We start from the raw sequence: 16731 nt of genomic DNA on the forward strand, positions 1-16731 counted from the left end.
TGCATAGCTCAGCAGGCTTTGCGCCAGTCGCACAACTGCTAGATAAATATACGCTATTTTAGCAATAGGCCAGGAATATTATTTAGCTGAAAATATTGTTTAGTATATGCAGGTACTAAGGAATATTATTTTGCTCTAAAAAAGAGCTGTTTTGTATATTATGGTACTGGATATGAAACCCGGCCTCTCTCCCAACTCCCATAATCTGTTCCTACATTATACACAACCTACAAACAGAGTGGCGTGACAGAGCCCAAAAAAGAGTCAGGTCAACATCATAATGATTCCAGATAATAAAATCAGTTTTATTGTGGATTAAAAATATAAAAAGGAGGTCCCACAGACACTTCTAAATAGAGCACAACCAATAAAATAGTAGGTCATAGGTGAAAACTACACAAAGGACAGAGACAACCATGTGAGTCCACATATATGGGAACATGAAAAGAAGTGACAATATTATCAATCCAAGTATCAATAAATCGAGTTACCAAGTAATTGGACAACGTAACTTACAAGCACAGTATACAATCATGCATATGTGTTATCTTGGCATCATAACAGTAAAGGTGCCCATAAGACATGTGTAACCTTTTATGATGTCCAGAAATATACTGACATTGCCTGGGAAGAGAAATTGACATTGACATAAAGATGAGTCATAACATACCCATAGTGCTGTATGGACTGGTGTCTCGCTGGGGCACCGACGCGCGTTTCGCATGAGGCTCTTCGGGGGGCGTTGTCCACAACGTTGTGCCAGGATAACACATATGCATGATTGTATACCGTGCTTGTAAGTTACGTTAAACAACCAAAATATCCAGATCAATATATATTAAACGTCTGGACAAAGAAGAGATACCAGCTGCATATAAAAGGTAGGTGGTGACAGATGTAAGGTAATTAATTTATCTACCCATACCTTATCCACAACTCAACTAACACTCTTAGAGAAGGGCCCTACCTATTCTCCTGTTTATCACCTAGACCCGTTCACGAAGGTGAAAGTTACACATCTATTTGCAAGGAAACTCATTTATAAAAAATTACATTACAAAACAGCGTTACATGACCTATTTCCTACCAGAGAAGAAAGGGAAGCATTGGAAACCCTGGAATCTCTGGAGGCAGAAAGTAATTCAGAGGTTAGTGACTTTCCCCATAATCTATGTAACAAATCTAAGAAATTTCCAGCCCTCAGCCTATGTCCTGCCATTGAGGTATTCACTAAGTTGGTCACTTTGGACATTGAAAATCTTTCCCAATGCACGCCTTGGAAATCTAACCCAAGTAAAATGGAAAAAATGGAGCTAAAATATTTACTAAAATTGAAAGATGTTATTTTTAAACCTGCGGATAAATGGGGAAACCTCGTTGTCTGGCCAGTCAGCCTTTACAAAAAGCAGGCATATAAACTTCTGAATACCCCCCATTGCTATAAAAAAACTTTCTTATAACCCCCTATCCTCTTTCCAGGATGAATTGGTGTCTATCCTCGAAGAGGCATTCAAACAGGGTGTGATCCCAAAAGAACTGTTGGATACGGTGCGCAAACTACAGCCCCGTTTGGCCACCTTTGACTTAATTCCAAAACATCACAAAAATCCGATTGATCCACCAGGTAGGCCAATTGTTGCCGGTAACAGCAGTTTGTGTGAAATTATATCTAGTGTAATTGATCACTACTTGAAGCTCTTGGTCTCTGGCCTGCCCTCCTACAAGATACCATGGCCGCCCTGCAAAGATTGGATCACCTCTGCCTCGGTGACCATATAGTCATGGTCACTGCAGACGTAGAGACACTTTATACGTCCATCAAACATGAAGATGGTATTAGGGTGGTTTCGTGGTATCTGACGTCAAGTGGTCTCAAGCTGTCCCTGCCGAGCTGCTCGTGGTCCTCCTGGAATTTGTCCTTCGACATGTGTTTATTTTCAAAAAGAACATCTACTTACAACAACAGGGCTCCAATATGGGGGCCTCCTGTGCCCCCTCCTACGCCAACCTTTTTTGGGTTCGTGGGAGCGGGATATATTCCAGGCGGATACCACCTGTTGAGATGGACATCGTCCAGGGAAGGATCAGATACATTGATGATATATGGTTTGTGTGGGAGGCTACAGCCAGAGATTTGGAGAGGCTTATGACCAAGCTGAATGATAACAATTTGAATATTCGGCTAACATATAAATTCGGAAGAAGTCTGGACTTCTTGGATTTAAAAATCGGGGTATCTGAGAATGGTATTATAACTACTGACATATTTAGGAAATCAACTGCGACAAACTCGTTGTTACACGTAGAATTGGCACACCCACCCTCCACTATAAGAGGAATTCCAATAGGTCAGTTCCTTAGGGCCAAAAGGATATTCTCTAATGAGAAAACATTTGAGGAACAAGCGATAGAACTGGATAATCGGTTTGAAGAGGGGATATAGCTGTAGGTCAATCAGACGGGGTTACAGGATAGCAGCACGAACCCCAAGAGATCAATTAATTTATGGCAATAAAAAAAAACATCAACAAATCAGAGGAGGTACGATTTATTTTGGTATATAACAATCAGTGGCCTGAAGTGAGATCAATTTTACAGAAGCACTAGTAAGTTCTATTAACAGATCCGATCCTCCGTCAAATCCTCCCCCCAGCACCCTCAATGGTGGAGAAGCAAAGTCCAAACTTAAAAGATCTGTTGGTTCACAGTCACTATGATCCGGAGAGATGTAGAGATAAACAGGATAACAGGAAAGAGATTAATGTTTTTTTCCCGTGCGGGCTTTGTAAGGCGTGTGGTTATTTGAAGAAGGCAAAGAAGTTTGATAGTTTTGGTGGCTCCAAAACATTTGAAATAAGGGCACATTTAAATTGTACCTCGAAGGGCGTAATTTATTATGCCCAATGTCCTTGTAAAAAGATATATGTCGACTTACTACTAAAGAATTAAAAATTTGAGTAAGAGAGCAAGTTAGGGACATTATCAAAGCCAAAACGGTGGAAGACCCTAGCACTCAAAACTTTACCACGCCATTTTTTACATCACCATCAATGCAGCCCAAGAGAATTCTGCATCATAGATATTGATCAAGTCACCATGGGAGCAAGAGGAGGGGACCTGGGGAGGATTTTAGCACAATTGGAGAGTAAGTGGATCTATCGACGGGGTACCCTAGCACCGGCAGGACTTAATGAAAGCTTTGGGTTCAGTACCTTCCTATAATAGAGGCTAATGGGTAGATGGGGGTTTCTTTTAATATCTTATGGTTTTATTGTAGATGTATTGGTGTTTTTAATTGTTTTTATTCATCCTTAGGAAAGCTTTTGCCTGGGTTGATGGGTCGTGGCGGGATGTGCGTTTCCAGTGGCTGGGGGACCAGCTCAACTGTACGAGCAAGGCAGTTGAACGTCTATCCTCGCGGATGACCCTATACGTGTGGGATAGAAGACTACAGTGACAATATAGTCGTCTATGTGAATTATTGTATCACTATGTTAGATGTGGGTTTTAAATGTATAGGGGTTATTTTATACTAATATATACACTGGGTACGGAAAGTATTCAGACCCCTTTAAATTTTTCACTCTTTGTTTCATTGCAGTCATTTGGTAAATTCTAAAAAGTTCATTTTTTTCTCATTAAAGTCCACTCTGCTCCCCATCTTGACTGAAAGAAAACAGAAATGTAGAAATTTTTGCAAATTTATTAAAAAAGAAAAACTGAAATATCACAGTCTGCAGTTTACCTGTATTCATAGGCCTGTTTTACATCATGACATACCTATCTATTATCTGTATGACCATCAGAGTCACTGAAGCACTGGCACCTTAAACTTTGGCATTTTAGGCTGTATTTTTTCATTAGGATAGTCTCTTCAGTATTGATTTAAATTAAGTTATGTTACCATCATGTGTATGATTCATGCCACTTAGTAACAAATACATTGTATGAATATGGCATTATATTAATTAATTTCTTGTTTACTAGTGACGTTCAATTTTTTGGCCTTTTTTGGGGGGTTCATTTCCCCTCCCAGCTCATGTATGTGTCACTCCCTTATAGAGGTTGTTGCCCTGTCTTGTTAATTGGTTTTATCAATTTGATTAAATAAAATCTATATCTTTTATAAGCAGCTGGTATCTCTTCATTGTCCAGACGTTTAGTATATATTGATCTGGATATTTTGGTTGTTTATTAATGTTGAAGTGTCCAGGAATGGATTAACATAGGACATTTAATGTAATTAATTGTAAGTTACGTTGTCAATTTACTTGGTAACTGGAATAATTGATACTTGGATTGATAATATTGTCACTTCTTTTCATCTACCCATATTTGTAGACTCACATGGTTGTCTCTCTGTCCTTTTTGTAGTTTTCACCCATGACATACTATTTTATTGGTTGTGTTGTTGGGAGTGTCCGTGGGACCTTCTTTTTAGATTTTGGATACACAATAAAACATTATGATGGTGACCTGACTCTTTTTGGGGCTCTGTCACTCCACTCTTTTTGTAGGTTGTACTTTATTGGGAGTGCCCACATATGAACTATGGTTTATCTATTCCGCCATGTTCTTCGGTTTATATGCTTCTGACTATACACAATGCAACCTAGCAGAGATCTGCAGCATGTACTTGCAATGCTAACACCCTGCCTCCCTTTTCCTCTCCCTCGTATTAAATCTCAGCCTACGCTATCTGAACCTAACAGAGAACTAATCTTCACTCTAAGTAGCTCTTAAAAGACACTCCCTATACGCTGCTTTCACTCTCCCTACATTCACACTACGTTGAGTCCGCATGTAAAATGCGCAAGATGGCGCCGGCAGGGCTTAAATATCCCCCTATGATGCTGTAAGGCCAGCCAATCACAGTAATGCCACAACAAAGATGGCAACGGCATTACTGTGATTGGCAAGCAAGCCCAGCATGTTCATTGGCTGCAAATAAAGCGCAAAACATGCTGGGCGGGTCACTCGAATATACCGAGGTGAATAGCTAATGACTCGTCGAAGAGCCTGAATTGTGTACTATTCGTGAGAGTAAAGAATAGTGCCGAATGTATTCGCTCATCACTAGTAAAAAGACATAAATCCAAGTGACACATTCATTCCTGCTCCGAGTGTGTAAAAGGTTTTCATAACTCTGTTTCTCTGAGATTTGAAGTTACCTTTTAATACAAGTAATTTCATGTCCATGATGCTGTGATCAGGGATACAAAAATGTTTGGCTACAGGTAGATCTATTCTTTTTTTCTTTTATTGTGTGGCGATGAGAATTCATCCTTGTTCTAAGTTTTTGCCCCATCTCCCCTACATACCAACCCCAGTTGGACCTTTGGTACATATAATTAAGTACACTACATTAGTTGTGATGCAGCTGAAAGTACCTGGGATCTTGTGGTCCTGATGTGAGTTGGGAATCTTTATCTTGTCCGTGGTCATTATAAACGGATAGGTTTACATTTACAGTTGGTGGGGATGAATTGTATAAGTTTCACCACAAAGGTGAAACTATCCTCCCGGTCAGTTTGCTTTCCCTCCTAGTACATTTTCATTCTAACAATGTTAGGTTTCTGGGAGATTATACTTGTTCCTTTTATTTGTGGTTCTCTTTAGCTTGCCTTCTTTGCCCTATATGAATGTGTTTTAGTTTCTCACTCAGGGTTTTCGTATTTTACTTCATACTTTCCTTTCCCCTGGTTGACAGTATGTTGTGGCCTCCCCTCTGGTTCCTCAGGAGGTATGAGAAACTCCTCAATTAGAGAATTAGGTCCGTAGTATTTTTAGTTGTGCAGCTAGGGCCTTTCTAGTCTGTACAGAGACTAGTTGGGTGTAGCTGCGGCATTCTCCTCTGTGTGGGTTCTCCGGTGGCTATCAAGATGCGCTTTCTGGTTAAAACATTTCCCACATTTTGAACATGAAAATGGCTTCTCCCCTGTGTGAGTTCTCTGATGTTCGATAAGCGTTGATTGCTCTGTAAAACATTTCCCACATTCTGAACAGGAAAAAAGCTTCTCCCCTGTGTGAGTTCTCTGATGTTTGATAAGACTTGATTTCCGTACAAAACATTTTCCACATTCTGAACATGAAAATGGCTTCTCCCCTGTGTGAATTCTCTGATGTTTGATAAGATTTGATTTCTTTGCAAAATATTTACCACATTCTGAACATGAAAATGGCTTCTCCCCTGTGTGAGTTCTCTGATGGTCGATAAGCGTTGATTGCAATGTAAAACAGTTCCCACATTCTGAACATGAAAAAGGCTTCTCCCCTGTGTGAATTCTCTGATGTCTAATAAGATTTGATTCCTGTACAAAACATTTCCCACATTCTGAACATGAAAATGGCTTCTCCCCTGTGTGAATTCTCTGATGTTTGATAAGATTTGATTTCTGTACAAAACATTTCTCACATTCTGAACATGAAAATGGCTTCAACCCTGTGTGAGTTCTCTGATGTGTAATAAGCTTTGATTTCTCTGTAAAGCAGTTCCCACATTCGGAACATGAAAATAGCTTCTGCCCTGAGTGAGTTCTCTGATGGCTGATAAGATTTGATTGATTTGCAAAACATTTCCCACATTCTGAACATGAAAATGGCTTCTCCCCTGTGTGAATTCTCTGATGTGCAATAAGATTTGATTTCTCTGTAAAGCAGTTCCCACATTCTGAACATGAAAATGGCTTCTCCCCTGTGTGAGTTCTCTGATGGCTGATAAGATTTGATTTCTTTATAAAACATTTCCCACATTCTGAACATGAAAATGGCTTCTCCCCTGTGTGAGTTCTCTGATGTGCAATAAGATTTGATTTCACTGTAAAGCAGTTTCCACATTCTGAACATGAAAATGGTTTCTCCCCTGTGTGAGTTCTCTGATGTCCAATAAGATCTGAATTCTTTGTAAAACATTTCCCACATTCTGAACAGGAAAATGGCTTCTCTCCTGTGTGAGTTATCTGGTGCCTAACAAAATCTGATTTCTGATTAAAACATCTCCCACACTTGGAACAAGAAAATCTATTCTTCGCTTTGTGAATTTTTTCATGCTTAAGAAAAGACTTTTTGAGGGGAAAACTATTTCTATATTCTGAACGTGAAAATGGCTTCTTTGCTTTAGGAGCAATTTGTTTTTTAATGCTTATTTTGTGACTCTGATTTTTCTGAGTAGTCGGTAATGAATCAGAAGACAGAACCTGTTTCAAAGGATCAGAAGACAGATCTTTGATGTGAAGGGATGATGGTATATCTGGAGTAATGGCATTCACTTCAATTGTATCCTGTGGGATCTCAAGATCATCTGATTTAAAAATTGAAGATGTCAGCTGTCCCTCTGATCTCCTGGTACAATCATCTGCCAATAATAAAACCAATTATTATTTTTTAATAAAAAATCCGTGTAATTATATATTTTTGAACATTTCTACTTAAACTGTCTGTAAAAATGGGAAGTTATGCAAAAAAATTGAATTATTCACCAAGACAATGACAGTTCACAGTCTAATAGAAAACCTCATAGGATGAACCAGAAGAGCGTGGTGTTCAATTGTTTGTTCATTCTGCTTCCCATATATGGAATAAAAAGCCACCAAACAATGTTATGTAAGCGAAAATAATACCAAGAAAAACTTCTCATCTCACAAAAAAACAAGTCCTCACTCAGGTCCATCATCTGAAAAACAGAGGTTTCCACATTATTAGTGGCTCAAAGGCTCTTGAAAAGCAACATGGCTTCCATAAACCAATCCAGCAATATCTGCTCTCCCAAAGTCAAATCTCCCCCTTGTTCTGAGCTTTGCAGTGTGCCCAAACCACATTTATCATCCATGTATTTGGCATTACTATAGTGAGAAGAACCCACTTAATTTACGGTGTGTGTCTCCTGGAGCACAATCTGGACACTATGTGTTGGGTTATAAAACAACAAATGTGCAATTTTCACTCTACAACATCCACAGCGTGCTAATTTCAGGAAAGTGGCTTTGGAGTCAAAATAGTCACTACTCCTATAGATTAATTCACTGAGGGTTATAATTTCCAAAATGGAGCCACTTTAAGGTGATTTCTACTGATCTGGTTTTCTGCCATTGTGTCATATAAGAGCTTCTGCAAATGGTGTGTCCTATCTCCTCTTGGATCTCCTACTGTGACATCTGCTTCTGTCACCAGGAGCCACCTTTTTCCCTTCCCCCATGACAGCACCATACGAGAGAGAGTAGGATCTGCCCCTATTACCGGACAGGAAGCCCTGAGCACAAAATAAAAAGGCAACCCCCACTTCCTCCTTCAATGTGGTTTCCTGTCCTCAAGGATGTAGAAGCCTGGAGCTCACGGCTGGAGCAGTCGTAAATCATGGAACACCAGTGAATCATGGAACACCATGCTGAGTTCTATAGCTACCTCTAGTGAGTGGCAATGAGCAGGGGCCCAGTTGGGCGCTGAAATGATAACATCAGTCTGGAAGAATCTAAATTTAATGATTCCGTACCTACCTACGTTTTTTTGGCCTAAGCCTCATGGCTTGTGTATTGAGCCTCATGGTTAGGCCTCATGGCTTGTGTATAAAGCCTCAAGGCTAGGCCTCATGGCTTGTGTATTGAGCCTCACAGCTAGGACTCATGGTTTGTGCATTGAGCCTCACGGTTAGGCCTCATGGCTTGCGTATTGAGCCTCACGGTTAGGCCTCATGGCTTGCGTATTGAGCACATGGCTAGGCCTCATGGCTTGTGTATTGAGCCTCATGGCTTGCGTATTGAGTCTCACGGCTATGACTCATGGCTTGCGTATTGAACCTCACGGCTAGGCCTCATGGCTTGCGAAATGAGCCTCACGGTAGTCCTCATGGCTTGCGTATTGTGCCTCACAGTTAGGCCTCATGGCTTGCGTATTAAGCCTCATGGCTTGTGTATTAAGCCTCACGGCTTGCGTATTGAACCTCACGGCTAGGCCTCATGGCTTGCATATTGAGCCTCATGGCTAGACCTCATGGTTTGCATAGAGCCTCACAGCTAGGCCTCATGCCAATTCAGGTGTAGGTTTATGACTCACGTTGGCCTGTCTGAAGGTTTTTTTAGACCGCTTAATAGTTGCGGAAGAACCTGCCACGTTAGGTCTAGGATTTTCCTCAGCTGTCTGCCTCACGGGGGGTTGCCCGGTTAGCAAGACAACTTGGGGCTTGTAGATCTGTTTCACTAAGGTCTCAAAACTTCACTGCCCTTTACTAGCAATATTACTGATATTGGTAAATAAGGTCTCTGGACGATGCCCTCGGTCTGGGGTGATTCTATTAAATACAGTCCAAAGGATAGCTGCTGAGTAACAGGTCCAGTCAATCCCTCATACTTGGATAGCATATTGAACTAGTCTGCATTTAACATCTATGTCCCAGTGGTCTTCTTGGTAAAGGTGTGAATGGAGGCGCTAAAAGAATAATACCAATTTAAGTTCAGTTTATCTTCACAATCTGGGATCATTAGTAACGTAACATAGATTGAATAAAGACCTAGGTCCATCAAGTTCAACCTTTCTCCCCCAATTGCACTCTGACACTAACTTACTAACTTACTGGGACTAGGCCTCACAAATGTATTATTACCTTTATAATTATAACTTCACTATTACAATTATAATGAATCAGTTTATAATTTTTAATTAGTTTTATTTTTTTGTATTTGTAACAATCGTTTTACTAAAATCCCTATACCTAAAAACTGTTGATCCAGAAGAAGGCAAAACCCAGGACACATTCAGCAATTAGCATCAAGGGGAAAAAAAAAAAATTCCCTCTTGACCCCAAGAAAAGGCGATCAGTCCTAGAACCCTGGATCAAATGTACTACTATAGGTGTAATATTTTATCTCATTTAACTGTAACCCACAATGTTATGTGTATCAAGGAAATCATCCAGCCTTTTCTTTTTTGAAAGCTGTTAGTGTCTGCCCTTACTACCTCTTGCGGTTGGCATTCCACAGTCTGACAGTAAAGGACCCTTTCATATTTTAGGTGCTGGAATAGCCTTTCTTCCACCCGTAATGAGTGCCCCTGGTCCTTAGTATGGTCTTTGGAGGGAATAAGTCATGTGCTAGTCCTTTGTACTGACCACACATATATTTATAGATGTAAATGAGATCCCCCTCTGAGGAGTTATTTTTCTAAGCTAAACAAGATCAACTTTTTCAACCTCTCATCATATGAGAGGCCTCCATCTCTTTAGATGAACTGGCTGATAAACATCTGCAGCTCAGTTCCCCCCACCCCCTCCTGGTTGAAGGTGCAAGAGGAACATGGCTACGCTAAGCTTAAAAGAAACCACTTCGAATGACCTTTTCGACCTCAAGTGATTAAACTCTCTATACCCCATATCCCCCTGATAGGAAATGGTAGGAGGAGCTGCGAGTTGTAGTCACCGGTGAGGGGCTGAAAATCCAACATTTGCCCCAATCTACCCTTCTGGCTTACAGTGATAAGAAACTTGATTGTGCCAAGAGGGCAGCACTATACCGGTCTGACCTCGTAAGGGAGGTATGAGTTGGTTGATAGACTACCAATTGCCCCAATCTACCCTCCTGGTATGGAATGGTAAGATAAACTTGATTGTGCCAAGTAAGGCAGCACTATACCGATCAGCCTTCCTAAGGGAAGTGCGAGCTGGACTCACTGGTAACTATGGTTGATAATCCAAAAATTGCCTCAATCTACCCTCCTGATCCGGAATGGAAAGATAAACTTGATTGTACTGAGTCGGGCAGCACTAACGGCCTGCCCTACTAAGGGAGGTATGAGTTGGACTCGCTGGTATGGGACTGACGAACCAGTAAATATCCCAGTTCATCTTCCTAATGGAGTTGCCCGACAGACATGATTATGCAGGATCTGGTAAAATTATTTCAAGACCAGTGTATCCTCCCAGTTAGAAGTGCAGATGGACAAATTGGAAATTAAGTCAATGGAACCATATTACACTATGTATTCTTGCGATTAAAGTCATAAACTGGTAGACTCAACTAAGTGGCGAGTTGGTTAAATATCCAGTCGGTGCGCTCTTGGAGTGATAAGATGGCAGCGCTGCAATAAACCTATAAAAGGAGGAATCAGTGGATGAGTTAAAATGTCCCCGTATCCGTGAGACTCCTGTGGTGAAGGAGAAGCATCTTTGCTAGTTAAGACGAATGCCTTCACACTGAGGTAAGACTGTTCTGATTATTACTCAAGCACAGGATGATACGTACTTAAGGTACATGTTTAACGGGACGGGATGCTAATACCTTAGCTTAAGACCATCTGAGTTTTGACCAATACCATAAGAGATCTAGATCTCTTTCTGAATGAGTTGCTTTGGAAAAAAAAAAGTGTATCAAAGGTGATGGTTATCACTCAGTTTACTTAGTTTCTTTGCTTGAAAACTAATCTATTTTTCATTTGAACTATTTTCATCTAACAATCTACATGGTTGGATTATAAAGTTGCAGAATTAATGCTATTATAGGGGAATAGTGTAAATACGATCATTCCTGAATAGTGTTGAGCATTCCGATACTGAAATATCGGGTATCGACCGATATTCGCGGTATCGGAGTTCCGATATTTTTAGAATATCGGATACCGGAATCGGAAGTTCCCATAATGCCTGCACTCTGCAGTGTCTCTGAAGGATGACAAGCTGGATGGCAGCGCTCAGCTGCGATCCAGCCTGTCATCAGAATGCCATCCCAGCGTGGGACAATTCTCCTGATTGTTTAAAAGCCGGCGGGCGGTAAAAAGCCGCCGGCTTTTAAACAATCACACAGCCCCATACTGCTTCCCCGCAGCCTCCCATCCCGATCCTAAGTTAGGACCGGGCGGGGAGCGCAGCACCAAGGAGCGGGGAGTGAAGGACCCGGGCGGGGAAGCCGGCAGTGAAAAGACTATACCGCCAGCTTTCCCGTTCTGTGCTGCGCTCCTCGCTCCCTGATGTATGTGGTATGATGTATAATTGGTGTGTGCGCGGTGTCTGCGTGCAGGCAGACATAGGCCGATGTGACACTACTACTCCCATCGGCCTATGTCTGTCCCCCGTCCACTCGTGCCAGCAGGATCAGCTCGATGGGAGCAGTAGTTCCCATCAGCCTGATCCTGCTATTTAAATTGCCCTACTGTGTCCTTTAAACTGCCCCATATGTTATTTTGGCCCCCATAGGTTTATATTTTTGGCCCTATACATGTTTTATTTTTTTAGGCCCCCATATTTTTTTGTTTGTTTTTGGTCGCCAATAAATTTTAAATACATTTCATTGGTGGCCAGTGGTTACCTAAAATAAATTAGTTTATACATTACCTGTCCCCGCCGATCGCCACATAAAATAAAGTAAAAAATAAAAAAATACACCTATACTCACCTAGACACCTAATTCCCCGAAGCCATCGATCACCTGTAATAAAATATAAAATAATAAACCACAATTTTATCCTTACCCCTCCGTAGTAGTCCAAATCGAGTGTCCCACGATGATCTAAACAATCAGGAGAATTCTCTCACGCTGGGGTGGCATTGAAGGAGGAAGTGGGAGTTGCCTTCTTATTTTGTGCTCATGGCTTCCTGTCCGGTAATAGGGGCGGATCCTACACTCTCGTATGGTGCTGTCATGGGTTTCAGGAAAATCAAATTACCGGTAAGTAATTACCGTTTATTCATTCTGCAGGCAGTGCTGGTGATGGAAGAGACGTTGGAAGAAGCTCTTGGCGGCGCAGGCTCTGTCCAGCCACTAATAGCCCCAGCTCCCTGAGGAAGCCAGACATGGCGAAACGTGTTGGGGTGGCTATGTATATATTTTTGGTAGCACTAGGGAACCTGTGTATGTCCTAGTAAATAATCTGATCAATTAATCTATAAACTGCAGACAGAGGAAAACTATAATGAATATAATGAGCTCATGATATCAGATGTATCGTAATACTATACAGTTTCTAGAGACTTAATATCACAGTAAGGGCACAGACAAACTAGTGTAGTTTTAATTTACTTCTTTACCACATTTTAGTAAAGCAGTAATAAGACATTTTTTTATACACCCCTCAACCAGGGTTTTTTTTACCCTCTCGGTAATTTGTCAATATGCATATGGCAGAAAATACCCAAAAGTGACACCATTCTAAAAACTGCATCCCTCAAGGTGCTCAAAACGACATTCAAGAAGTTTAGTAACCCTCCAGGTGTTTCACAGGAATTAATGGAATGTGGAAGGAAATTTTTAGTTTCACAACAGGAGAAAATGGACCCCAAAATTTGTTGTGCATTTTCTCTTAAGCATGCTGATATCCCATGTAGGGGAAAACAACTTTTTGGGACCATGGCAGGGCTCAGAAGAAAAGGATCGCCATTTGACTTTTTAAATGTAAAATTTGCTGGAATAATTAGCGGACGCCATGTCGCGATTGGAGAGCCCCTGATGTGCCTAAACAGTGGAAACACCCCACAAGTGACACCATTTTGGAACCTAGACCCCTCAAGGAACTTATCTAGAAGTATGGTGAGCACCTTGAACCCCATGTTCTTCACAGAAGTTTATAATGTTGAGCCGTGAAAATATAGAAAATCTAATTTTTCCCACAAAAATGTTTTTTTGCCCCACATTTTGCTTCTTCAAAAGGGTAACAAGAAAAATTGCACCACACAATTTATTGTGCAATTTCCCCTGAGTATGCAGATACCCCATATGTGGGGGACAACTACTCTTTGGGCGTACGACACGGCTCAGAAAGGAAGGAATGACGTTTTTTTGATGGAATGGTCTGCAGGTGTCATGTCATGTTTGTAGAACTCCTGATGTGCCTGAACAGAGGAAAACCTCCACAAGTGAACCAATTTTGGAAACTAGATCCCTTAAGGAATTTATCTACCTTATTATTTGGACTATAAAATGCATTTTTTAACAAAAAAAACTTGTTAAAAAGTGTGTGCGTCTTATAGTCCGGAGGCAGCTTCCTGTGATGGAGGAGAAAGCTGACACCGCATCCTCCCCAATCACAGAAACCGGAGGCTGCAGGAGCTGAGCAGCTGAAGGACCTTCTGCAACAGTAATTTCAAGACCTTTCAGGTCTGCGAGTGTCATGTCGCATTTGGAGAGCCCCTGATTTGCCTAAACAGTGAAAAACTCCCACAAGTGACCTCTTTTTGGAAACCTGACCCCTCAGGGAACTTATCTAGATGTGTGGTGAGCACATTGAAACCACAGGTGCTTCACAAAATTTTACAACGTTGATCTGTGAAAATGAAAAAAATATATTTTTCCCACAAAAATGTTGTTTTAGCCCCAATTTTTTTCATTTTCACAAGGATAGCAGGAGAAAATGGACCCCAAAATTTGTTGTGTAATTTCTCCTGAGTACGCCGATACCCCATATGTGGAAGAAAACTACTTTTGACGCACAGTGCAAAGCTCAGAAGGGAAAAAGTGCCATATTGGAGTTCAGATTTTGCTGGACTAGTTTGAGGGTGCCATATCACATTGGCAGAGCCCCTGAGGTGCCAGAACAATAGAACCTCCCCCATAAGAGACCCCATTTTACAAACTAAACCTCTCAATGAATCAATCTAGGGGTGCAGTGATCATATTGACACCACGGGGGGGGGGGGGGTCACAGAATTTTATACTATTGGGCAGTGAAGAAAAAATAATATTTTTCCCACTAAAATTTTGTCTTAGCCCTTGATTTTACATTTTCACACTGGGAAATGGATAAAAATGGCACCAAAATTAATCGCACAATTTCTGCTCAATGTAGAAATACCCCATATGTGGCTGTACAGTACTGCTTAGCCACACGGCGAGACTCGGGAAGGACGGAACACTATTCGCCTCCTAGAGCAAAGGATTCCATATAAAAAGCCCCTAAGTGCTAGAAGAACAGAATACCCCCTCAAGTGATCCCATTTTGGAAAATATATCCCTTTGGGAATTTACCTACAGGTGTAGTGAAGACTTTGACTCCATGGGTGTTTTCCAGAAACAAGCAGCAGTGGATGTTGCTGAGTGAAAATTGCAAACTGCCGTTGTAGTACCCAGTACATAGTAGTGCCTGTACATAGTGCCCAGCTCATGCTTCTGGAGACATGCACCAGTTAATTAGGCCGACTCTCATCGCTACAGAAATGCCAAACATATGGACGCTAACTGCGGTTTGGGCACACTGTGGTGCTCAGAAGGGAGGGGAGCATTTGCATTAGGGAGAGTAGAATTTGCTGAATTTCTTTTGGGGGACGAGGAGCCATTTTCACTTTTCCAGAACCTCTCTGCTACCAGTAATGTGGTTAGTCCCTCATTATATGGGAACTATTGGCAGTGAGACGTCAAACTAGTAGGAGACGCCCTCTAGTGGACGTGTTCATTATCAATGAATATAGGTGATACCATGGTAAAGATAATATAGTTTCTCTCACTGGTGACAAATTAATAAATTAGAACTAGTGATGAGCGAGTTTGTTCTGTTAACCCTTTCAGCTAGCACCGAGTATCTTCAGCGTGCTCGGTGTTATGTTAAAATCACTCCTGTGTGCATGATTTGCAACTGTTTGACAGCTTTAATACATGTGAGAAATGGCTGCTTCTTAAGCATTCTTCACATGTATTAAAGCTGTCAAACAGTGGCAAATCATGCACACGGGAGTGATTTTAACATTACTCTGAGCATGCTGAAGATACTAGGTGCTCGCTCGAGCATGCTTGTAAATCTCGAGTAACGAGCATGCTTGTAAATCTCGAGTAACGAGCATGCTCGCTCATCTCGAGTAACGAGCATGCTCGCTCATCTCGAGTAACGAGCATGCTCGCTCATCACTAATTAGAACGTGTCAGTAAGAAGATAGATAGCATTCATCTTGAGACAAGTAGAAGCGCAAGGAAGCGCGAAACGGCCGTCATCCACAATATGTTCCACTTACTCCCCAGCTCTTAGGTTTTAAAGTGATGAAATAAAGACTGGTATTTTTACAGTCGGTGAGTGCTATCTATCCTCTTACTGACACAGAGGATTGCTCACTGTTTCCATTGAGATATGCACCCGACTTGCGTGGGATGAGGTGTCCTGGCTGCTTTTGTAACATTGCTGCTTAAAGGGGTTGTTCGGTACTTTTAAAAAAATGCCAGTGTGTTTTAATGATAAATACAACCTTCCTTTTAATTACCTCGCGCTGCTGATACTGCCTGTGAGCAGGTGGCCACTCACAGTCAGCACATGACCCCACGCTGACGTCACGACAAGAGAGGCGTGACTCAGCGCTGGGGTCCCCGCGGTGGCTGCTGGGTTGTGGGCGGAGTTATTCCCCTGCGTCACACCCAGCATCCACCGCACGCTTTCCCAGTGAATGAGAGCGCGTGGTGGAAGCCGAGTGTGACCCAGCAGCCACTGGTGGAACGCGGAAGAGGGACCCCTGGCTGCAGCCGCAACTTGTCGTGACATCAGCGGATGTCAGCGCCGGCTGCAGCCGGGGGTCACGTGCTGCCTGAAAGCGGCCACCAATAGCGCCGCTCACAGGCAGTATCAGCAGCGCAAGGTAATTGAAATACACAGGTGCCGGCTTTTTGTCTTTATCTCCGATAATAAATTAGAATGCTTTACATCAAGACCATATAAAGACCACACATTCATTTTAATTTTAAAATTGCACAAATTTTCTTTTATTGTTATTGGTAAATATATATATATATTAATAGAGAATCTTGAGTTGAGGGCTTATTTGCTTATGGCAATTAGTTA

The 16731-nt window shown here is 41.6% G+C and overlaps 1 protein-coding gene across 2 annotated transcripts in view; it reads right to left on the reverse strand.

Annotated features, from left to right (window-relative positions):
- Nucleotides 1–1106: 1106 nt before the first annotated feature.
- The window catches only part of LOC141201426 (uncharacterized), a 51184-nt gene continuing 35559 nt past the window's right edge, over nt 1107–16731 (reverse strand). For both annotated transcript variants that reach the window (XM_073663414.1, XM_073663413.1), the window contains exon 7: nt 1107–7354. In XM_073663414.1, the coding sequence (XP_073519515.1) occupies nt 5826–7354 (1529 nt within the window). In that variant the 3' untranslated portion in view covers nt 1107–5825. The remainder of the gene's footprint in view (nt 7355–16731) is intronic.

The sequence above is a fragment of the Phyllobates terribilis genome, unplaced genomic scaffold (genome assembly GCF_046119375.1).
Source record: "Phyllobates terribilis strain yellow unplaced genomic scaffold, ASM4611937v1 Scaffold_115__1_contigs__length_5345438, whole genome shotgun sequence".
NCBI classification, from domain to species: Eukaryota; Metazoa; Chordata; class Amphibia; order Anura; family Dendrobatidae; genus Phyllobates; species Phyllobates terribilis.